The following is a 25,902-nucleotide window of genomic DNA, read 5'->3' as shown; positions in this document are numbered from 1 at the left end:
ATCGTGGCTACATTTTTTCATGTCATCCACAATTTCTTTAGTTCCCCAACTTGTTCCAGCAATACTTATACAGAAGCTAGGAGTCCTATCCTCGAGGATGTACATTTGCCTTCAATACTTGGAATCATAATCCTGAGTAAGGCTCCCCTATAAAACATTAATGTATTGTAAGCATCTTAAAACATATTTGAAGAACTAATAATTATTATAAATGTACGCAACATAGATACCTTCTTAAAAGATTAGATCTTTGCAATGAAAAATTTACCATAAGGATCATTAATCACTCCATAGACCCACCAAAATTTTGTTAAAGCAAGAAAAAGAATTAGATGGAATCAATAAAATTAAAATGTGTAAAATAATACAAGTACTCTTCAAAAATATATTATATCTAAAATGCCCTAGTCATTGACCATGTGAAAACTTAAACCAACTTAACCCACACTATTTTTTTTTTACCTAATATATCCAAACCTTATTTTTCAACTTTGAATTTCTGAAGCATGAACAAGAAGAAGGGCCTAGGTTATGACACTGCAAACACACTAACATGGGCAGATCATGGGAAAAAATGACACAACACAAACACTGTTCTACTTATGTTTGTGTGTTCTACCACATATTGATAACAATATGAACTAGGTATTTATACCGCCACACGCCCATGGTATTATGGTCACTTCATAAGTACAAGTTTTTGTGCAATAGCACGGAGGGAGGGACTACACACACATACACTTACATTATACTAGAGTAGGATTTCTATCTCAAATAGAAAAGGAAAAAATGAACTAGGTATGTATGTGTGTGTTTGTGATCAATTAAGCTAATAATTAAGTCAACTGTCAAAGGCACAATTAGGGAAGCACTCAATGATGCTATAATCTAATGTTAAAATTTCAACCATGACTTCACTTGTACCTTTCCTAAATATCAAGATACGCGCTGCATGCACATTGTGTCATCTTTTGAAGCAATTACCTCGCTACATTATCACCGGTCATGACCTTAGCCTGGATGTAGGAAAAGCAATGTCAAGACCCAAGAAAACATAGACACCCCTCACGCGGCAATAATGGTCAATATTTCCATTTTTACCCAATATATGTACCTTATATAAGACAAAGAATATTTACTTTCTCATATTTGAAAACAGGATTTACATGTATAAGTAGGCTAAGATTGGAATTTACATATGACAGATAACCATAATAACAAATTCAAAGGATTAACTGCAGACAGCAAAAGTCAAAAGTTAGAAAGTTTTGAGTGCATTAAACAAGTTCAAAAGTTTAACTGTAGATAGCAACAGAAAATTTTATCGTTTAAACAAAATATTAATTTAGATGTAAGGTTTTACTGGTATTGCAAGAGGTCAAGAAAGTGAAAATTTCAAAATTATTAGCTGAAGCTCTGTATCAGTGGACAGTGCTTGCATAGATTCATCATGGGCTGCAACACATGGTGAAAACCCCTTGAGTAAAAATTCTAGAAATGGTTGTGCAGACTCAAGGAAAAATCAAACTGGACAGAGAAACCGCATTTCACCATTTCACCATTTCAAACTCCCCATTTCACCAATCCATCTCATGTAAGCAACCTGTGTTTCATCGCTAACCAACATATAAAGGCATGCCTAGGGATCATTTGTGGAAACCAAATCAGCTTCCACCAAATTACCACAGCAGCCTTATATCTGACTTCTTACCAGGCTGAAGCACAAGAGTAACAGCCATTCTTTGTATGCACCCAAACCAACGGTTACTAATGCCACAGGATAGCTTAAAATGATCATGGATATAATACACATACAGGACAAATTATTTTTTACAAACCATTATGTACTCAAATATTCCAAAACAAAAGAAGATATAATCTGCAAAATGTTACAAGTGAGGGGAAAAAACAAAACCCTTCAACTAGGTTACAATATCAATGCAATCTCGTCAATTCTTCAACTCTCTTGCAAAGCTCCTCAACTGTAACATTCATTGCTTTTGAAACCTCGTCCATCTTACTACGGTTGAGATCAAGGAATGACTCGATGAGATCTCCATCCAAAAAATTTCTGGCATCAACTACTTTCTTCTCATTGTTAAATGACCTCCACTGCTCGTGGCTCAACCCTCCAACACCCTTTATCACCTTCCTCAGGTTCGACTGAAGCTTCTCTAAAAAGAGATACTGCTCATGAGGAAGGGAAGCAATGACTCCAATTACACCATTAACAGTACCAAAAATGACAGTTGGAATCTGGCCCACATCAGAATCTGGCAAGCGCATAACAAGGGAACCATGTCGGAATCGATTGACAAATTCTCCAAGGTGATACTCGCCAGCTACCTCAAGACGGCCCCGCTCCTCATCAGTGGCACCTTCACTGTTCTTCCGAACAGTGAAAAGATTGAAGTTATTTTCAGCACCAAGGTAAATGTCATCATCAAGAATCTCAACAGCTGCCATCCAATTTGCATTATAGTCACGGGCTCGCTCCTCAATGGCACCTTCTTCATGCTGAAAACAACGAGCAGTTGTGTATTAATCAGCAAGAGAACAGGCTAGCTATTAGAATCATCGTAAAATCTAATCTGCTGTCCAAGAAGACATGAAATCGTTTATGTTTGAAGACCCAATAGGGGAGTCTTTTGTTGTACAGCGGAAAGCAAGAAAACAAACAGGAAAACAGGAAGAAAACAGGCTAGCTATAAGAATCATGGTAAAACCTAAACCACTGGCCAAGACATTAAAAATTTATGTTTGAAGACCCAAATAGGGGAGTCTTTTGTTGTTAAGCGGAAAGCAAACAGGACATGTATAATGTTGGACTTGTATATTATTTTCGATTGGTAACTTTTTTGAACCCACAACCCCCTCTCCCTGTAACTGTACTACAGGAAGAGGAGGTGCAACTTAGCTAGAGCTCATTGGCTGTTGGAGTAGTAGACATTAGACAATAAGCATTACTTTAAACTAGTAAGTTGCACGTGCGATGCACGGATAATGTTGTAATGTTTTATGTAAATTTGTTTTTGGAAAATATTATACATATATTATAGCATATTTATTATAAAACTTTGTTAGTAATGAATTCATCATAAAAAGTAACAATTATAAATTACACACATATATCTATTATAATTATTTTGTTCAAGTAATGAGCAATATTAAAACAATTTTGGAATAATATTGTATAATAAAAGTTGATAAAAGCATATTAATTCATTCTATATTATTGATTTCAATTATGTGATATAATAAAAAGCTTCATTACAAAATCTTTTTTTTTTTTTTTTGCTTTGTTATTGCGGTATGGTGACACTTGTTATCATCATCAGTTTCTCCATCTTCAATGTTTGAAGTTTAGTCCATCCATATTTGTTCAACTTTTGAGCTTTCATCATTTTTTCCTTTAATTTTGTTGCATCATTTGTGTTAATCACTAATGAATTGGCATTGGGAGATTCTTGATTGGATCTTACAAAGTTTGGACTTTGTCGCTAAGATTTTTCGTAGGTATTTGCATTTTTATTAAATTTCAATGATGTGACAGTTTTTTGCAAATTTTTTTATTTTTTATTTTTGTTAATTTTGGAATAGTGCAGCAAAAATAATTAATATAGCATATTGGATTGTGTATGTATATTTTTTCTCCCATACCTTTTTGTCATTTTAAGGTGCATAAAAAATCTTAGCAACCAAGTAATTTTCAAAACCATCCTTTAGATTGAATTCATTCAAATGAAGTAGGAAAATCCTTTTTTTTTTTCAAATCACATGGGACTCCTCCTCCAATATCAATAGTTTTATAATAATTTAAATAAGTTGTACCTCAGTTTATTTTCAGCAAAATTTCTTGTAGATTTTTTTAGGATTTTCTTAGCATCTCGATCAAACATCACAAAATTTGTTTTGTCAATTGCATCAAAAACTTCAATTTGAATCCTGTATCTGAAGTAGTTTACAATTGTTTATATATATAGTAGTTGCAGTGAGATAAATATATTATAAATATATTTGGAGAATATGTAGTTAATGTGAGTGCTTCTAACTTTGGGATAGAAAGATTTGTTTTAGTTTCATATTTTGCACACCAAAATGATCTTGCTTGTGATTTGACATTTCTTTCACAAAGTATGCACAAAATGTAATACCAACCCATTGTTGTATCAATGTTACTTATTGTTGCAATATCCTAACAATTTACATCTTGCAACGAACTTTGAAATTAATATATATTATTTTTTTAATATAAATAATATGATGTATTATTATTTTTTTACGTAAATGAGTATAATTTGAAATGAATAACAAACTTGTTTTGTAGGATCTTATTCAATGCATTTTATCTTTACTATTGTCTTCATATTATTTAAAGATAAATTCTCTTATGAAAATTGTTTTGCATGTATTTTTGGTATTTCTTGTATAGGATCATGTTTTTTACCATTCCTATCATTGAATTTTTTTAAAAGAAAATATTAAGTTAATGGTATTTTGTGAGATATTATATGCTATTTACTAGACTTTTTGTTATTATAAATTTTAGAAATATGCAATTGTCAATTATTTCAACACCCTCAAGGATCTCAAGATTTATATATATTTTTGTTGCACTAGTCAATGATAGAGAATTTGTCTGCATAAATTGTATAGAACATTATTGATAGACAAAAGTATATTGAATTGAAATTGGGGAAAAATGGAAACATGATTTCCTAAGAATGAGATTTTCTAGAATATCATCTATATGTGAGGGAGGAAGAAAGAGAGTTTGTAAGAGGGTAAGATTTTTTGCTATGATTTGCACATGGGAATGGTCAAGCTTTGGTCTACTTTTAAAACGTAATCCATTTTGTAGTGAATAGCTTTTGATCTAATTGGTCTAATTGTCAAGAACAACTCACATTTGATATAATAGTAAAAAGAAGTTACTATGATCTATTGAGTAACAGTAAAAAATACTTAATATAAAAAAAAGGATAAAAAATGTTAAATTTATATGATAGTAAAAAAAAGTTACTGTGATCTATTGGGTAACAGTAAAAAAAACTTAATGAAAAGAGGTAAAAAAAGGCTAAATGCAATATTAGAGTGCCACGTGACAAGACCTCATGCACTCTCACATGAGGTCTCTGCTTTTATATATATATATATATATATTAAGGTAATAACTGCGCTTGAGTTTTTCATAAGTTTTGGTCTACTTTTAAAAGGTAATCCATTTTGTAGTAAATAGCTTTTGGTCTAATTGGTCTAATTGTCAAGAACAGCTCACATTTGATATAATAGTAAAAAGAAGTTACTATGATCTATTGAGTAACAGTAAAAAATGCTTAATTAAAAAAAAAAGGTAAAAATTTTAAATTTATATGATAGTAAAAAAAAGTTACTATGATCTATTGGGTAACAGTAAAAAAATCTAAATGAAATGAGGTAAAAAATGCTAAATGCTATATTAGAGTACCACATGGTAGGACCTCATGCACTCTCACATGAGTCTCTACTTATATATATATATATTGATTGATGGTAAATGATAGGGTAATAAAATATTGATGGCTTATCACTTACCTTGTAGATTAACAAGGAGATTGATTTCATCAGGTCACCAACAACAATGAAATCTCCACGAGTTTGCACATAGAGGGCAAGTATGTGTCCGTGATGTCCACATTCAGATTGTAACTCACGAGTACCATCATCCCGGAGCATCCACTTGTACAATTGGATTTTTTGATTGATACCAGCCAGCAGCTTGCCGTTGAAAGCATTCAGAGAGTAAACAGATCCTTTGGTTTCCTTCTCAGCAATAAGCTGTAGCTTCCCGTCTTCAACAATGAAAACTAATATTCGGCCCTAAAAATTGTTCATGAAGGAAAAACAAAAGTTGGAATGACAGCATCATATCTAATTTTAGGTTTTGGGGAATTAAAAATTAAATAAGAAAAAGGATCAGTAGTGTCACAATGACCTTGGTTGGCTCATTCTCTTCTGGTAATACATATGCAGTGCCCGCACAGTAGTACACATTACTATCATCAGAGAAAGAACAACTAAGGATGGAACAAGCATATTCAAAGGTGTCAAGTTGGTAAGTGGATATGAACTCAAAGGTCTGGTCATCCAGCAGACGGATATAGTGCGTTTCAGAATCTTCTGTACTGGACTGGTTTGACTTCAGACTGCAAATAGCAAAGGTCCTGGACTGCTCTTGATGACAGATACGGCGTGCATGCTCCCCAAGCGGTATAGAGCGGATATGAAGTTTCTGGATATCATCAATGGTGCCAATAGTAAGTTCACCTTCTTTTGCGATTGCAAGGCTGTTGACAAAAGAATAAAAAAGAAAAATCAATTTATTGAGAGAGAAAAAGGCCCTAGTGTCGTGTCTAGTCAGGCCAACAATTATGCAAATGTGTGTGAACCTCTTCTTTCTCTGGCATTTCACTTTTTGAAGCATGATGGTTTTCCGAATGCTATCTAGTTATCGTAAATCATTATACCATAATAAATAATCCATCTGTCCCATAATGAGTATATTGGTTCCATTTTATCTCGTCCCATTATGTGTCCACAATTAGGTGAAAGCAATTATCATTTTATCTTAATCTTGCATACCACCTTCCCCACACAACTCTTCTAACTTTAGGAGGTGATTTTTTTTTTTTTGGGGGGAGGGGGGGGGGGGGGTGTGTGTGGGCGGGGGAGATTTATTTTTGAAATATGAAACCTGCAGCACAAAATGCATCTTTTGAAAAAATTGTGTAATTGCCAAGGATGACAAACCTTATAAAGGGAATATCACTGTTACATGAAGTAGTCAGCTTTATACTTACAAACAAAATTATTAAAAAAAAAAAAAAAAATTTAAAGCTTTATTGTGGACAGACTGGACAGGTTCATTCAGACTAGCATACTTGATCAATTCAGAAGCAAATTATTGCCTAGAAACCCTAAACTTTGGTACACTATCTGTTTATCTTCCAATATGGTGCAACAATAAATAAAAAAGATGGTCAAACAATCTTGCCCTATCAAAACTTGCTTAGGTAGGTATATTTTTGCTGTTAATGCCTATTCCCCCAGATTGGCCAACATAAGAAAACAGAAATTCATCATTGTCCAGACTCCAGATATTACCGCTTTATCACAGCAACTCATTAAGAAGTGCACAAAGTCATGTTCAGGATGAGCAATTATGAAAAATAATTAAAAACAATGAATAAAATTATTCCCCAACTATAGGAAAAAAAGTAAACAGATATTTCTCCAGGTAAAGATATAAAATGACATGTAGCACTAAAGATTTTGATAATTAAGTTTACTAATTTGATCCAAAGTTCATTTCTTGATAAGTAACGATATTTCATATTTGCATTAATTTTAAAGGAATTTTACAACAGGTCAGGGAAACAATTTTAAGAACACAAGCTATATCAGCTACTCATACAAACAAATCACCAGTGCAGAGAATCCAAAAAATCAACGGCACAAGAAGGTCTACTATCATCTACAAACATTGAGGAAAATAAAGTAATGACAAACCGAGACTTTATTCTCTCAATTGAAAGGTACTATCTCTAAAATTTTCCCTATTCCTTTCCTTCAAAATAATCCACATATGGCATAATGGAACCACATTCCAAATACTACCCATAACGAGTTTCGTTTCATTTTCAACTCCTCCAACATGTAAACAACCTAGGCACTGATTTGCATTACCCATCTCACTTCAAATACCACAAAAACAAAAGTCCATGATTCAATACATCAAACCAAAAAGACAATCTTCTACCATCACCAACCAAGAATTTAATATATATATCTGTAACTTTGATCTAATCGCTTTCTTAACACCCCACCCCCTCTCTTCCACCACATATTTAGCTACTACCACCCTTCTCTACAAATCGCCATCCTCTTGAATGAGCCTCCACAACCATTTCCCCAGTAGTTCTTGGTTGAAATTACTCAGTTTTCTAATCCCAATCCTTGAAATTACTCAGCAAATGAACAAATAATCCTCTAGTAAACTGATTAAACTTCTTCTCCTCCTCCATTCTCAAATCAAGCTGCACCTTCTCCAATCTATTAGCTACACTAACCGGAATAGAAAAGAGAGGTAATAAGCAAACAAGCTTGAGAGAGTGCTCTTTATAAGAGTCACCCTACCCCCTTTTGATAGATACAACTTCTTCAACCCTGCAAAACTCTCTCAGTCCTCTCGATTGTACTATTCCACGCTGAGCTAGCCTCAAGGCTCCATTTGTTGGGGTGAAAAGGGATAGGCCCAAAGAGCCCTTCTTTACCACTTTAGGGAGTGGGGGTGAAGGGGGGTTTACATACAACCAAGGCAAAGTGGTTTATGCTTGAATCTCAGAGGCATTCTTATCACTTGGTATATCCAAGTCCATGTCCTATTTTGGGTTCACTTAGAACTTCGGCAACCACCCTAAAAGGTGTGATGTACATGCACCAAATTCAAGGGGGTGCAACGCTTCTCAGTTTGGGCCTCATATTTCTCCTACATAAGATGTTCGTATGGTGGCGCGATGTTCTATGCGAATCCACTTTGAAAGGACATCATACCAAAGTTGTACAATTAGGGCTGCGATATGGTTTTATTCTGTTTATAGTATCAGAGGTTATGTTCCTTTTTTTTGGGGGGGGGGGGGGGGGATTCGTCTCATTCTTCTTTGGCACCTATGGCTACAGTGGAGATCGGAGGTGTTTAGACCCCAAAAGGAATTTGGGTTTTAGATCCTTGGGAAATCCATTTTCTTAATAGCCCTATTCTCCTTTCATCTAGAGCTACCGTAACTTGGGCTCATCATGCTACACTTGCGGGGAAGGAGAAATGGGCAGTTTATGCTGTAGTAGCTACCGTTTCACTGGATCTAGTATTCACTGGCTTTCAAGGAAGGGAATATTATAAAGCACCCTTTCACTATTTGGATAGTATTTATGGTTCAACCTTTTTCTTAGCAACTGGCTTTCATGGTTTTCATGTGATTATAGGTATTCTTTAGTCTGTTCTCGATCATATGTGGTATGTGGTATTTGCCAATATCTTGGTCATCTAACCAAGGAGTCTCACATTGGCTTTGAAGCAGATGGTACTGGCATTTTGTAGACGTGGTTCGGTTATTCCTATTTGTCTCAAAATTATAGAGAGAAATGGAGGAGTGAAAACACTTTACTGCCGTTTGGTTGGGCAAAACATAAAGTGGATAGAAAAGGGTGTGGCTGGTTGTTTCTACCTGGGCCCACCAAAACATGAGTGTTTAAAACAACAATAATAATTTTTTTTTTTTTTTAAAGTGAAGTGAAGAACATTCTGAGAAAATAAAAAATAAAAACCACATAAAGATCCTTGTTGTGTGAGTTTTCACACTGCCTCTTAGCAGCCAGAGAAGATTCCAACCACCACCAAATACTCTGACGATTCTTGGTAAAATCCTATTGTTCTATGTATTCTTTCTCTCTTTTTTTCCTTTTCTTTTTTTCATGTGTGCTTAAGATCTAAGCTCGTCTTGAACCAAAAAATCAACTCATTGTAGTCAAATTCAAATGAAAAAATTACCCCCAAAATAATAAGGGGGATATTGGTACATTCATATAAACTACCTCTTTTATTCTTCTCAACCAAACAAAAGAAATTTAATTATTTTTTATAATTCAATTGTTACAAGTGGGGAGGGGTATTTGAACCTCATAAAGGAGTCCAGACAATGCAGTCAATTTAGCTCGTACCTACTAATTTTTTATGAATAGAAATGTGTTGCATTCCAAAATAAAATCAAGATATACCAGATCAAATGTAAATTGGACATAAGAGGATAAATTCAGAATTATTAACCAACTCTATCCTATATTGATTGGGTACTGGCCGACTTAGAAGGGAGGGTGGAGAGAAAATACCTGTCTGGAAAAGCTGCAGAGTTAAAAGGGCACATATGGCTAACTTCTTTCAAATTAACATTGCTGTAAAGTAGCTTCTTGTTGCTACTGTAGATAACAGTTGGCCTATCTGACGCAGCAAATACATGTGTAGTATTCTTGGAAGAGAAAGTGCGAAGAGTAATAGGCTGGGTCCCAAGAGAGACCTTTTTCCTATCTGCTAGTTCACCAGTACTTGTGTTCAATAGAAAATTTAATAAATGTCCATCTCCAAGGGCACATAACAAGTAAGATATCTGAAAGAAACCCAAAAAAAAAAAAAAAAATTACAAACTTGAGAGGTGCGAAAAACTAGGAAGCATATAATTAATGAATTGAAGAAGAATGTTCATTAACTTAATTGGATGTCACCCCCCGCCCCTTTTTTTAATGTTCAAATAGATGTCAAGATTACCATTGAAATTCCTCTAGAAGTCTACAATAAGAATTTTTTTTTGTAAGTATTTGAGCAGGAGGGGAAGGGGAGATTTAAACTAGTGACATCTGCCTCACAAGGCATGGTCTCCCATTGAGGTGCAATAAGAACCTAAGAAGCACTGCCTTTGACACTGGCACGACAACACAACAATATATACATGTGCGCGGTGTGTGCGCACATGCAATTTTAGGTTTAAATGCAATAAAGTTTGTGTGTTAATATTTATTTACGAATTTATAAATTCTTTTAGCAAATATAATCTCTTTAATGTTAGGATTGAATCGCCCTTTTTTTCTATAAGGAATGCCACATTGTTCAAAAATAAAAAGAGGCCCAGTATCTTATGGCACTAACCAGCTGGAACCATCCACTAATACTTTTTTTCTCAGAAAACTCTTAATCCTCTACAAGGTTATGATTTCTTCTTACTTTCCTTGCTTAAGAACAAAAAAGAAAAACACCCCTTCCACAATAATCTCACAACACAAAAAAACCGAGAGAGAGAGAAGCAGAGGTAGCTCAGCCTCCACCACCAAAGCTCCAGGATTGATGGCCTCATCCTGACATCAGGGACAAAGTCCACTCCTCTGAACTCTACTGCCTCGCCCTATGCCTTGAATGCATTGAGAAAGCTCCTATGATCTCTGCCACCATGGTCACTACAACCTCATTGACTCCCTCCTCTTTGAATTAAACCAGGTCCCATCTCACAGTAGGTCATCATGCATCATCACACTTTTCCAAAATTTCAAGCCTTCCATTTTTTATTTCTTTTCAACTTTAAGCTTACTGTGTCTCAAATGTATCCAGAAAATGTCCCAACTTTAATACACACACAAATGCAGTTGGGTCCTATGCAAGCCTGTGTTTAACATGAACACAGACTGTCTGTGTTTTAGATAAAAACTAATAATTGTGAATTTTTTTATTTTATAAAAAAACCTTCCTTAAAGGAGGTTTTCCGGTGTTATTTGGCCTAGTCAGGATAAAGAGGCTTCAGTGACGGATCTTACAAAGTTCTGCAATGGTGCCCTACAGTAGGATTTAAATTTTGTGAGAGCCATGCAGGATCAGGAGTTGGAGTAGTTGGGGGTTTTATGGATTTAATCTACTCTATTCCTGTGAGAAGGAATGGGCAGGACAAGTTTTGATGGAGGTCAGCTAAAAGATGGGGGTTTGAGATCGACGGGTAGTATCAGTCTTTGATTTGTATTATTGATATATCTTTTCCCTGGAGAAGCATTTGGAGGTCAAAGGTGCCACCCAAAGTTGCTTTGTTCATGTGGACTCTGGCTTTGGGCAAAATATTGACGATAGATAAACTGAGAAGGAGAAGATTGATTGTGATAGACTAGTGTTATATGTGTAAATGTGCTGGGGAGACTATGGACCATTTACTCCTTCACTGTCCTACTGCCACAGAGTTATGGTCTATGGTGCTCGGGCTGTTTGGAGTTTACTAGGTTATGCCGAAAAGTGTTGCGGAGTTACTAGCTTCTTGACAAGGCCAGTTTGGGCATCATTGGAATATACCTATTTGGAAAGCCATTCCACATTGTTAGCTGTGGTGCATTTGGAAGGAGCATAATGCTCAAAGTTTTGAGGACTGTGAACGGACTTTCCTGAGCTTAAGCCTTTTCTTTTCAAATTTTGATTGATTGGATGTTAGCTTTAGGCTGTTTCTCTATTTGTTCTTTCCTGGATATGCTTGATCTTTGTACTTTGAGAGTTTAATTTACTTGATTTTCTTGTTCCCCTGCATACCCCTTGGTGTACGTTGGCTCTTTTTTTACATCAATAAGAATGTTATTCATTAAAAAGAAAATGCCTTAAAAGAATTGAGGCAAGAGTAAAAGAAAATAAAGCTCAAACACAAGCATACCCCTTCAAAGACACAAAGAAGAACAGAGCGAGGTATAATTTCTCCCCCCAAAGGCTCCTTAGTGATAAGATTCAGGTCAGGAAGCGAAAATATCCGCACACTAATATCTGTCCACATACCAACAGCAGCTAGCTGACTATAGTTGGGATTCTCCCCAATGGGGTTTATGTCAAGGCATGAGATCTCATACTCCAATTGTGCATGTTTTACTTCCGTCAAGACCCCATCTCCAATTTCTAAATAAACCAAATGGCCACCACCAGTTGCCAATAAAACCTGTCATAGAAGTGCAATGCATCAATTGGTTATTTATTTTACAAAGACAACACAAAATGTTTACAAATACAATCCGAAAAAGGTAAGAGAGTGCCAATAAACAGCAATTATGTTCTCCACTTATTTGCAGTGTTGTAGGAGGTACATTCTCAAAACTCAATCCATGCCCACCCAAAGAAGTGCACCATATGATGAACCAGATTTTAAAAACAAGGAACAAACTAATTTATGGGGGGAGTGTTGAAAAAATAATTTTTGGAGTTACAAGAATAATTAATTAATAAATTTTTTTTTTTAAAAAAATGTTATTGAAATGCATTATTGACTTTTTTTTTTAGGAGAATAATAAAAATTACAAGATAATGGAAAGATCAGATCATGACAGTACAGAAATGGGTAAACTAACCTGGGTGGCATTAGCAGTGGCAACATTAATTGAATAGCCAGGTCGAGCATTCCATTCATTCCGTAGCTCTCTAGATGTAGAACTGACCAGTCTCACAGAGCTTGAAGTTACCTGTAAAGGCATTTAATTAGCCAGATGGAGCATTCAATTCATTCCATTTACTGACTTTTTAAGCTCAAACTCTAATCCTCATGCACAAATAATACTTTTGCACCCATATAATGCAAGTAAATAAAATTGTAGCTAAAGGAATTGTTCATCTCCACATCTTCCATGACACAATCAAATTATATAGGCCTAAACAAATGCCTCAAGAAAATGAAATTAATAGAAAACATTCATCTAGTTTGGATTCAAATCATCCAAAAATATTTTTATCAGTAGATGAGGTCATAGGTTGATAAGTAAAACAGTTAGAAAACCTACTTGTACAAGTTGGTTGAAAACAGCATCATGGCAAAATAGGGTCTGCACTTGAGAGCAGAAGCCCTCTATCTCAGTTTCTTCCAACTCATCCTCAATATTCATCGCCAAAATTCGTGTCTCACTGATAAAACTTACAACCAGGAATGTGTCAAATGGATCATCTGTGGAAGATCTTAGTGACCACATTCCCTTAATACCTTGAAGTTCCACTGAAGCCTATACCATTTCATATACATACATAATCAACATATTGCTATCATATAAGTGCTTACAAGGTTTGAGGGAAAAGTAAACTGCTAAGTTAAAACATACCTGTTCATTAATTCCTATTCCATTTCGAACTATGCGAAGAGAACCATCTTTATAAGCTCCAGAACAAGTTACAACCTGACCTTGGCCTTGCCTCTCAAGGTCCACAACACAAAAGTCAACAATTGGCCCCAAATTGACATATCGTTCCAGTACTTCCACATATGAGCCTTTTGCATCAGGGTGAAGATTTAACTTTACAAGCTGCGTGCACACCATTATGAAGTGTTAATATCTGATATTGCAAGTAACCTTAAAACAATAAACAACTAAAATCCATGAGTCATATTGAGATTATACAACATATTCAAAATCCCTAACTAAACCATATGCTGAAGGAATTAGAATGCCTTCTGCTTAACATTGCAATAAAGCATAGCAGATACACAAAAATGTAGCAAGAGGTTGCAAACATATCCTCACATAAAAACCTGCTTGTCATTGTAAGCATCTTTAGGGAAAAAAAAGGGAGTAAGTCGAATTCTTTTGCCGCATTAAATTACCAATTGTCCCTAAAGCTCTATTGGAAAATGGTAAATTTAATCATTTAACCACGTACTTCTAACACTCCCCACACATGTGGGCTCAAACTTCCTTTTAATAGGTGAGGCCCAACACGTGGGATCTTAAATGGGGAGGTAGAATGGAGGAGACAGGGATAGAACTCAAAGCCTCCTGCTCTAATACCATGTTAAATTACTTGAGGTTGCAACTAGGAACAAGGGAGCACTCTCTACATCTGTAGAATATTTTCCGTAAGTGTCAACCTAGGGGTTCCAGATATCTACTATGGATAGTACACATTACCACATTTTCATTATGTCAATCTCTAATAAAGGCTATAGGCTCAAATTTAAGGTTGAAATAACATTTGGGAGAGTCCAGATCACTTAAGACTAGGGAAAAAAAAAAATGAAATTTCAGATCCAATTTCTCAGGTGGTGGTGGGGGGAATCCTACCAGTTTCAAGGTTCTCCGAGTTTCAGATTGGCAAATAAACTGAAAGCTTTGAAAATGGAATGACGAAGAATTTGGGAATGTGGAGATTAAGAGAAATAATTTGTGGCATGACCTTAATGAGCTGGACAACATTGGGTTCTCCGAGTTTCAGATTGGCAAATAAACTGAAAGCTTTGAAAATGGAATGACGAAGAATTTGGGAATGTGGAGATTAAGAGAAATAATTTGTGGCATGACCTTAATGAGCTGGACAACATTGGGGAAAGTCGACTACTTACAGTTGAGGAGAAATTAGATAAGGATTGGCTTCAAGTTGAGCTCGAAAAGACAACTGTCTTGGAGGAGATTTGTTGGAGACAAGTTTAGAGTGCTTTGGTTAAGGAATGGGGATAGAAATACAAAATCTTTTCATCAAGTAGCCAACTCTCCCACAACATTTAATTCTATTACCAATTTGTTGGTTGATGAAGATTTCACTACCAATCCAGCAACCATATTTGAGTCTATCACACAATTCCGTAAGCGCCTGTATTCTGGAGGGATACCAAAGACCAGTATTGGACAAGCTGGAGTTTTCAAGGATATTAGAGGAGAATGTCGTGTGGTTGAATAGACCCTTCAATTAAGAAGTTTTGGGGGTGGAAAAAAAAACCCTTCAACGGAGATAAGGCACCCAAACCATATGGTTTTTCTATGGTGGCTTTCTTTCTCAAAGTCGAGGTAGTGGAGATATTCCAGAATTTTCATGCCCAAGGTAAATTTGAGAAGAGCCTCAATGCTACTTCCATTGCCCTTATCCCCAAAAAATAAAAATCAGTGTATGTGAAGAATTGTAGGCCCATCAATTTTGTGGGCAGGGTCTATAAAATTATTGTCAAAGTATTGGCCAATATACTAAAGGTGGTACTACCTAAAAATAATCTCTAGTCACTGAATGCTTTTGTGAAAGGTAGACAGATCTTTGGCTTCATCCTTCTTGCTAATGAGTTTTTGACAAACAGACTGAAGTCTAGAGTTCCAAGGGCTTTATGCAAACTGGATGTGGGTTTTTGGAAAAATGACAGCCCGAGTTTCTTCTGTATTTACACAGTGAGATTTTCAATTTCGATTAATGGTAGCCCTAGTGGTTTTTTCAGAAGTTCCCAGGGGTATGTCAAGGAGATCCACTATCACTGATGCTTTTTGAGATTGTTATGGAGGCTCTAAGCAAAAAGATGCATTCAGCTGTGAGTAGTGGTCATCTCTTGGGATTCATGGTTGGCACCTCAGCAAACCAACTGATGGTGTCTCACCTCTTCGTAGATGACATGCTAATTTTTTGGATGTCATGACTCATTAGTTCATACACCTGCACCATGTGTTAGTGTGGTTTGAATCCATGTTAGGCATGAAGATAAATCTGAGTAAGCCAGAGTTGGTCCCAGTTGGGAGGAAGTTCCTAATTTGGAGGAGTTGGTGGCTATTTTGGGCTGTAAACAGTCAAAACTTCCCAATAAAATATTTAGGTCTTCCGTCAGGTGCTAAATTTAAAGAGAAGACAAAATGAGATCCTATTCTTGAAACGATGGAGAGGAGGTTGGCAGGATGGAAGCAACTATATCTATCCAAGGGTGGGAACGTTACATTAATTAAGATAACAATTTTCAACTTGCCTACGTATTTCCTTTCTATCTTTCCTATGCTGGCTGAGATAGTTAACCGTGTTGAGAAGTTACAGAGACAATCTTAATGGATTGGTTTAGGTGAGGAGTCCAACTTCCATTTGGTTAACAGGACACAGATTTGTGCACCTATCCAAGATGGGGGGTTGGCTGTCAGAAATTTGAAAAAATTCAATCAAGCTTTGTTTGGAAAGTGGTTTTAGGGATATGGCACAGAGAGAGTTAGAGGAGAGTGATAGAGGTGAAGTATGGGAGTGCATGAAGGGGTTGATGCTCTACTGTGGTCTGGAATCCCTACAGTGTTTGTCTTTGGAAATCTATGAGGCAGGAGTGGGTGACATTCTCCCAATATCTTCAGTATGAGGTGGGTGAAGAAACCAGGGTGAAGTTTTGGCATGATTTGTGGTGTGGAGATTGTTTGTTAAAGGAGGTTTATCCAGAATTGTTTGTAATAAGTAGAGACAAGGACTCAACTGTAACAGATTTTTGAAATTATGTAAAGGGGTTCTTCACTGGGATTTGAATTTCTCACGAGCTGTGTGGGACTAGGAATTGGAACCATTGTCGGCCTTCATGGATCTTATTTATTCTAATTCAGTGAGAGGGATTGAAGAAAACCAACTATGTTGGAAGCCAGCTAAGGGTTGAGCTTTGAAGTTTGAGGATGCTACTGCTCTTTAATGTCCAATTGTGCCATGTCTTTTCCATGGATAATTATTTGGTGATCAAAGGTACCTCTTGGAGTCGTTTTATTTTAGTGAATTGCTGTGTTATGGAAAATTCTGACTGTTGACAATCTGCAGAGAAGACCTATTATTGTGCTAGGTTGGTGATATATGTGCAAGTGTAATGGGGAGTCCGTAGAGTGTTGACCATTTACTACTTCATTGCCCTGTAGATTTTGAACCATGAATTATGGTGTTTGGTCTGTTTCTTTGCCGCAGAGAGCTAGACAGTTTTGGATACATTAGCTTCATGGCGAGGTTGGTTTGGTTGTCACCAGAGCATTGATGTTTAGAAAGTTGTGCCACATTGTCTAATGTTAAGCATTTGGCAGCAATGAAAAGCTAGAAGCTTTGAGAGATACGAACAGATTATTCTTGATCATAAGATCTTTTTCTTTAAATCTTTGTTAGATTGGTTGCTAGCTTCAGGTTCTTTTTCTCTCTTTTAGATATGATGGACCATTGTACACTAAGAGCTTTGATTGTATGCCCTTAGTAAACATCTTGTATAATAGGGTTCTTTTTTTTATTTAATAAAGTATTGTTACTTATCAAAAAAAAAATCTCAAAAATATATGAAGAATAAATGCACCAACACACCTGTGAATCTCCATTGCTTGAGCCAATATATACAAATGCATTATCAAGATATGAAATGGTAGATGCAATGGAAGTTTCGCCCAAGAGCTCGATTTTGAGTCCAGTAACCCTACAAGGGAATGTAGATGACAGATTTAGAAAATTCCCGCAAGGCACTAAATTTACAATTAGAAACAATGCTTTCCTTCAGTTTGTAATCAAGCAGATTTTTTCCCAAAGTATGTTGTTTAGTCATAAATAGAAGTCAGAAGAACTCACTTTTCTTTCTCATGGGTTATAACAAGTAGGTGAAGTAGTCCAGTATGATCACCAAGTAAATACCTAGAACCATCAGCATCAACTCTTCCATAGGCTCTTGTGATGGACTTGAATTGCACACCAATATAATGAAAAAGAATAAGAAAACACGGTACATCAATGAGCAATTTTAACTAGCATTCTTTGGAAAACTAAGTACTAAAAAACATAAAATTAGCAGCAGCACTATGTATCCTACCGGTCTGATTGGAATTGCTTTAAATGCATTGGCACTGCAGTAGACAATTGTTTCTTCTCCAATAATAATGACGCCACAAAGTGGTGGAGGTACCGGTATTAGCAAATTAGCTCCATTGTCAAGATTGTTCTGGGACCAGGGACCCTCAACAAAATCTTTATCCTTAAGAGCAACCTCATACGTTTTAACATGGCGAGCATCTTTGTTATCCTGCAACAATGAGAACATAAAAATGAGGCCATCTTATTTATTATTCTAAATGCACTGGCACAGCCACATCTAAATAAACTACATCAAGGCTATTAAATATCCATTTGTAATCCACAGATAGACAATAAGGAACTTAAAAATAAAATAAAAAAATTTACAGAGCAGCACATATGTCTCTGTCTAGATTTCTATAAAAAAGTCATTTACATGTTGACGTCAAGGCTTCCAAAACTCCCTTATGGGTTAAACACACTCAAAAGACACGAACCCATGACCTTACCCGCCAGCTTGCTCTTACAAGAAGAGAAGGTGTCATTTGAGCAAGAGCTCATTAGCCAAAGACACCTACAATTTTATCGTCATTTTTTGTAATGCAGGCACTCCAGTAACACTTGGTTAGAGTCACAAACACAAGAACTATCAATTAAACTTTGGATCCAAACTTTTTGTTATCTGTTAGTTATGAATATGACACATTTATAAGCATACTACATGTACATACATACATGGAAAAAAGCACATACTTGGAAATGATGCTGTAAGAAGAATATTTCCATGTCAAAGGTGGTACCTAGACTAGTTGGTAAATTTTCATTGGAAGGGATGATAATAGAAATAGAGAGGTCAACTCCCCTTGAATGGCCAATAAGCTCACATGGCTTTCAGCATACCAAAGAGAGTGGGGCAAGTAAGGTGAACAGGATAAATGAGGTCAACCTCCCGCTGTCTATCCAATAGACCTTAGTGGCCCTACATGCATGAACAAATGCACTTACTTGGAAATTTTTTTTTAACAAGAATTTTGCCATGTCAGTGGTGCTACCTAGACTAGTTGATAAATTTTTCTTGGGAAACAGTAATGATAAAAATTGAAGGGTCAACTCTCCTCGTGTAGCCCATACACCCAAGTGGATTTCAGCAGACCAAAAAGCATGAGAGTGGGAGTTTAAAAGAATTAATGAGGTCTACCTCCCACTGTGCATCCAATAGACCTTAGAGGCCCCATGGAAACCTACCCTCCAAACACAACTCCCACCCTCCCCCAAAAAGAAAGGAGGCAAAAAAGGAACAAAAAAGCCAGTCCACATATCCTCATATGTTGAATTTGTACCGACCCAACATAGTTAAAACACACAGCTATTGATAAACATATGGATGTAAAAAAGAAACATTTGTGGGGGGCGGGGGGGAACCTGGTAAAGAACCACAATTGTAGGTTTTGAACAACCATACAGAAACTTGATATCCAAAACTTGAAGTTCCTCAAGCCTGAAAATATTCAGTCAAAAGATGTAATCAGTGCGATTATTCTGATAATCGAAATGAATGCTAGAAACATAGACAGCAGGAACTATTATATCATTCATAGAAATCAATGTTATAAGAATGAATTAAATGTCCATTAGCATTTCAAATTTGTGTCTACTGTCAGTAGCTATCTTCAATACTCTTTTCACGAGCTTGTTATCAAAATCCAAATAGGACATTACAAAGAGGACACCAAGCGCTCTTCCATTACTTATCAAGACATTACTCAGGGACAAATGTCATATGAGGTTGCACTCAGAATGGTAGAATGAGATCAAACAGCAGATGAAACAATAGATATTCATACTTCCATGATAGTTTGCTTAGGAAAACTTTCCACTTTATTTCATATGGGAAGCCCTTGATTTAGTTCTTTGATTTATACTAAGATTCAATTTATTTTTTCTGGCTGTAATTTGTGTTTGAGAAAGAGTGAAACTTGGTTGCATCCTTTGTGTAAAGTGGGAGAAGATCTATTTTTTTTTTGTTAAGTTTCACATGCTTGCTGTCCCTCCCCCTCAGATCCATCTATCTCACCACTTTCTCACTTATTTTCACTCTACTTCTTTGTCACTCCCAACTGTTCTGGAACTTTCTTTCTCACCTCCTCCTGCTTTCTTTCTCACCCCCTACACACTTTCTTCTTCATTATCAGGGAAAAGAAGGGAATAAAATTATCACAGGTTTATTTTAAGTTACAACAACTAATGATGTGTGTATATTAAACAATGCAAAACATGTTTTTAGCCCACTGAAAATATTACGCTAGTAAAACTAAAATCGAAACCCAAAGCAGCATTAGACAGATACATTCACCTAAGGTCCTAAGGTATTGAAAGTGACCAACACTCTGCATCCATGTCAAAACTAAATCTTTCACTAGCATAACCATCTATAATATCCTTTAAGCATTAGGAGGCCAAAAGAACAATAAAAGCATACCTAATGTTAAATGCTTCTTTAAGCTGCCCTTTATTATCAAAAGGAATGACCTGACAAAACAACAAACTATGATGATTACACCAAAAATATTAATTTTAATAGCGCAGATTGGAATTTCTGCTTATAATAGCATGCAAAATACCAAAATTTAAAATGTATACATCACAATTAATTGTATCAAACTATATACCTTGAACAATCCATCATATAAATGGAGTCCAATTAGTCTGCAATCTGGATCAATTATGCCAATCTGCAAAAAAGAAATGAAATAAGAGAAAAATACGTGCTATGAACTTTGATTAATTTTACAATAAAAACTATAATGTTATAGATGTCCACCTTAAGGAAAGCAACTTGTTAAAGATGCAGATTTTAGATCAGGTTTCATAGCTAAGGAATGCTTAGACAGTATACTAAAATCAGGAGTTATGGGGGTCTTTTGCAAACTAGATTTGGAGAAAGCTTAGGACCATGTTAATTGGAATTTTCTCATTAAAATGTTGAATAGGTGTGGTTTCAGCAAAAAAATATAGAAAGTGGATTTATTTTTGTATCTCCAAGGTTTGCTTATCTATCTTAATTAATGGTAGCCCTAGTGATTTTTTTTTAAATAGTTCTCAAGTGCTACAACAAAGAGACCCTTTACCCTTCTTGTTATTTGTTATTGCAATAGCTGCTTTGAGTAGAATGATGGAAAAAGCAATGCGAGGGGGTCACTAAGTCAGACTTTACAGCTGGCAGTTCAGACAATAACTTGTTAAGGATTTCTCATTTGCTTTTTGTCGATAATTCTTTCATATTTCCCAGGATTTTCCTGGCTGGTGCATAATGGGATATTCTTAACTGCTGTAATTTTTACCAATCAAAAAATAAAAAAAGATTACTCTTTCATATTTTATGCAAATGATTCAAATCAAATTTGGCCCTTGAGAGTCAAACATTAGTTTGGGGAAGTTAGAATTGGTTCCAGTTGAAATGTGCAGAACGTGTAAGAAGATTTGGCAGATATTTTTGGTTGCAAATGAAGTACCTGGGCCTTCCATTGGGTTCTACTTTCAAATCAAAAACAATTTGGAATACCATCCTGGCAAAGATGGAAAGAGATCTGGCAGGCTGAAAAAAAAAACTTTACCTTTCCAAGGAAGGTAAAAGTACCTAAATCAAAAGCACTTTATCAATCTTACCTACTTATTTCCTCTCTCTATTTCCTCTTCCAGTAAGTATACCTCACTGTATTGAAAAATTGCAAGAATTTTTCAATACAGTGAGGTATACTTACTGGAAGAGGAAATAGAGAGAGGAAATAAGTAGGTAAGATTGATAAATATCTGAACCACTCCAATGGGAGGTTTTGCCAACAGGAACTTGATCTTGTTTAATCAGGCACTTTGGGGAAACGGTCATGGCAACATGCTCCAACGAAAGAAGGTTTCTGGACGAGGCTTGAGGAGAAGAAGTACAGTAGCATGTGGGGAGTATGGTGTGCCAATACAGTCAATGGGCCTTGTGGTGTTGGTATATGGAAAAATATAAGGAGCTTGGGATAATTTTTCTTGTCTTATTAGCTTTGAGGGGGGTGAGGGAACTCGTGTCATGCTTTGGCATGATTTATAGTGTGGAGATCAAACTTTGAAGGAGGCTTGAGGAAATTTTTTTTTTTTTTTTTTTTTTTTTTTTTTTAAGAAATGGTGCTTTATTAAAACAAAATGATGTACAAAAAGTCAAAAACCCAAGAGGATCCACAGGCAGTGTACTAAAAAGCCTTCAAGGATCAAAACCATGATGCATGGTAGGCTTCAGGACAGTATTACTTTTTGAATTTACTTGGTGCTTGATAAATGTAATTTTCGTGGCAGAATTGTTGGTGTACCTATTGTATACTTCCTATGTCATTTGCACTTTTAAATGAATATTTACTTATAGAATGGGGGGAAAAACAACTGCTTCAATAAATACTTATAACCCAGCAAAAAAATGAAAAAAGTGATTAGTGAACCTAGAATCAGATAAATACCTGACCATTGTCTGTAGGACGACCAATACGATCCGAAACATCCCCCATTGCTCTAAACAGGCATAAATTTGTCAGTGCAAAAATTTATTTAAATCCATCCATAAATTACAATGGTTTCATAGAGTAATGAAGGTTTCTCACGTATCAAAGAAAAGAAAACAAGATGATGCATATATTCCTGACCAAAAGTTATTATCTGGCACCAACAATTCATTAACATCAATTAACAGGATAACTAAGAAATTATAATTTATATATTCAAGCTTAAACCTTGTGATAAGCTCAGATGTCTCAGCATCCCATTGAAGCACGCAGAATTTGTATCTTTCTGTTGCAATAAATAGAAAATCTTGTGCCTCACCCTGTTAAAAAAAAAGTGATATGAATGCTGGAAAAAATAAGTAAACCATAACATATCTTTGTAGGTATTGAAGGAAAAGCTTATAGTACACTCACATGAGGGCGAAAAAGTTCAAGTGTTGCAATTCTCCCATATATTGGCACGTCCAGCATAGGCTGCACAGGAAAAAATTTAGATGAAGTTCATGGTCTTAGATCTTAGTTCTAGCTGACCCATGGGGAAAAAGAGATAGTAGACACAAAGACTGAAAACTGAAAGAAGATCAAATCACAAAGAAGTTGGACATGAAAAAGTTATTTCTTTGCGTATCTTAGAGAATATAATTAGAATATCTTAAGATGCTTTTCACTTTAGTTTGTAAAAGTTTTTGGAAGATGTTTTATCCCTCAAAGTCATCAAAACAAGGATGTATGAGGATAAACTGCTTAGCCCGTTAGGGGTGAAAAACCCCTAGATTACCCGGTAACTGGTTCTGGCGGGTGGGGTCAATTGCCCATAGAAGTTTGATTAACAGTGAGAATTGTTGTACAGTATGCTCTGTGACATACAACTAATGTAAGTGAAGTTCTCCTATGTCATCAAAAAAAAAAAAAAGATTAACCAAGGATCTTTGATTAGGTGTTCAAGATCGATTTAGAAACCTTAAGATTCTACCTTTTATGAAAAGGTCTACCACAAATAACTAAGGGGTTATTGTCTGGTGCAATGATAAAGTCACGAGCTGCCTAGGGCAAGCTTAAGACTTCAAAGTCACGGTATGAGGTTGATATTATGGGTTCAAGATATATTGTGTGCATGTGTAAATTGCCAATAAAAAAGAGTGAAAATTTTAGTGCATAATCTTTCCTGTAATAAGTTTAAGGATACAAGACTCAAATGGTACAATTTAAATAGGTGTACACATCTAATTATCCTCATAATTTTCCATGGCTGCCAGTCAATAAAATTTTTTTTCTCTCTCTGTTTATTTGCTCCCCCCACACTATTTTTTCTTTTGCATTTTTTGGGAAAATTGAACTTTACCCCATGGTTAGGCCATAAACACAGACCTACATAGTAGATCCTTTTGTTTTTTTTTTTGATAAGTACACATTGTAGTTCAATTTGTAACATTAATATTCCCTAAAAGTCAAAATTAAAGTATGAAGCACCCACATATGTGAGGTGCACATGAGATCTAGACCAATAACATAAAATGTACACGGTGCTTAAACTAATGCACGTGATGTTTAAACCCATGATATCACTAATCAATTTTACAACATGATATAAACCATCATCCTCTTCAATCTCTATCTGTGAAAAAATGAATTTTTCTTTTTCTATTAGAAAACCTTAAAAGTTATTATAATGTATACTTTTCCCAAGGAGAAAGCAATATAAATCAAGTAAAAAAAAAATAATAATAACCAAATTTATTCAGCCATAGCCACAGAACAAGCCCTCTCCACTTTATGAATGACTAAAAAAAAGGACCTAAAAAACCCAAAAACTTGAGAAAAGAAAAATAAAAAGATTATTATCTTTGTTTCATTCAGGAACTTATCTCATCTGTCCACCAGCTGAGCTTGCCATTTGAAGAACAGAATTTTCCATTTCATGTCTCTCTTAACTACTACTACTACTACTGACGGGGATATAATTTTTATAGACCAGTTACCACCAAATATCAACATACATCAACAAAAAACAGAAGAATGATATATCAGCAAACTATAACTTGCCATAATGCAAAAGGAAGCGCTTCAAATCCAATATAATATAACACTGTCTTTATCAGGTCTTATTACATGGAATTTCTATAGAATTAGTCACCCTTATATTAAAAATTTTACACCACTTTACCCGATAAAAAAAAAAAAGTTTGCTTCTAACAATATCTAAAACATATCATGCGTGTGTGGGCACAATGCACCACACATGTGGGCAGAGTAAAAATTCCAATTTCATACAACTAATTGTACTTAACAGCAGCTAGAAAGAAATGTAAAAAATAAATAAATAAATAAACAAAACAAAATAAAATAAAGAGGGAATTAATGTACCTGCAAGCCCTGAGGAGTAAGTAAATGAATTTCGATTCGGGTGCATTTCCTGAAAATATTTTGAATTGTAAGTAAACCACATTTTATAAATTCATTTTGTGGTGCAAACTATAGCCAAAATGTGACACCAAAAAGCTCTAGATAAAATTTTTAATGATTATTATTTTTATTTCGTAGGGAAACTTTCCAACAAAACGAATTTTTATGCTCGTGCTCATGAACGATATTAACAAATTTTATTACTTATAAAGAAAAAAAACATTTTTACAATCCCAATAGATTGGCAAAACCCCCTCATTTCATGGTTTACTATTAAGCCAAAAGGTTTATATATGTAATTTACAAAATGGGCATTCAAAACAACCAAGTATTTGAATACAATTAGTGACCCTAATGTACAGTCCATTTAAAAAAAAAATGATTTTTGCTGAAGCATAGAAGGCAACAAGCATAGATTAACTAATAGCAAAGCAAAATAGAAACTCGAAATCATGAATAAATTCAATCATGTTAAAAAAAATAATAATAATAAAACCCTAAAGCAGAAAGAGAAAACCCAAATTCGTAAATAGAAACGAAAAAGAAAATCCGAGAGAAGCGATTTGAATAGAGAGAGAGAATGAGAGAAATGAAGAGTGGTTACGCTATGATTAGGTTGAGCTCTTGAGGGCTGGTGAAATTGCCGACGCAAGAGTGGTTCACGTTGGTGGGCTTGTGAGCCGTAACCACATAGTTCCAGATACTCATCTTCTTCTTCTTTCTCACTCTCTGTGTCGAGCCGTAGCTCGCTCACTCTCTCTCTCTCTCTTTGTCTGTGGTGTTTTTTCTCTTGCAGTTACAGGAGTGCGGGCGGTGCAGCGTTGCTACCATACGAACTATATATACCCTTTAGCTTTA

General features: G+C 35.4%; 1 protein-coding gene across 1 annotated transcript; it reads right to left on the bottom strand.

Moving 5' to 3' along the window:
- Positions 1–1,781: 1,781 nt before the first annotated feature.
- On the bottom strand, positions 1,782–25,902 carry LOC115968679 (DNA damage-binding protein 1a). The gene is made up of 19 exons (XM_031088154.1): positions 25,649–25,902; positions 25,006–25,054; positions 23,056–23,115; positions 22,870–22,961; positions 22,600–22,651; positions 20,773–20,835; positions 20,583–20,632; positions 19,526–19,601; positions 18,123–18,332; positions 17,885–17,991; positions 17,627–17,735; positions 13,684–13,884; positions 13,372–13,587; positions 12,946–13,056; positions 12,264–12,539; positions 9,925–10,199; positions 5,975–6,326; positions 5,575–5,859; positions 1,782–2,517 (listed from the first exon to the last, which is right to left on the bottom strand). Exons 1-19 carry the CDS (start codon positions 25,750–25,752, stop codon positions 1,936–1,938), a joined length of 3,270 nt encoding a protein of 1,089 aa, XP_030944014.1. The 5' UTR covers positions 25,753–25,902; the 3' UTR covers positions 1,782–1,935.

Source organism: Quercus lobata, chromosome 11 (assembly GCF_001633185.2).
Source record: "Quercus lobata isolate SW786 chromosome 11, ValleyOak3.0 Primary Assembly, whole genome shotgun sequence".
NCBI classification, from domain to species: Eukaryota; Viridiplantae; Streptophyta; class Magnoliopsida; order Fagales; family Fagaceae; genus Quercus; species Quercus lobata.
This window is presented reverse-complemented; position numbering and strand designations above follow the sequence as displayed.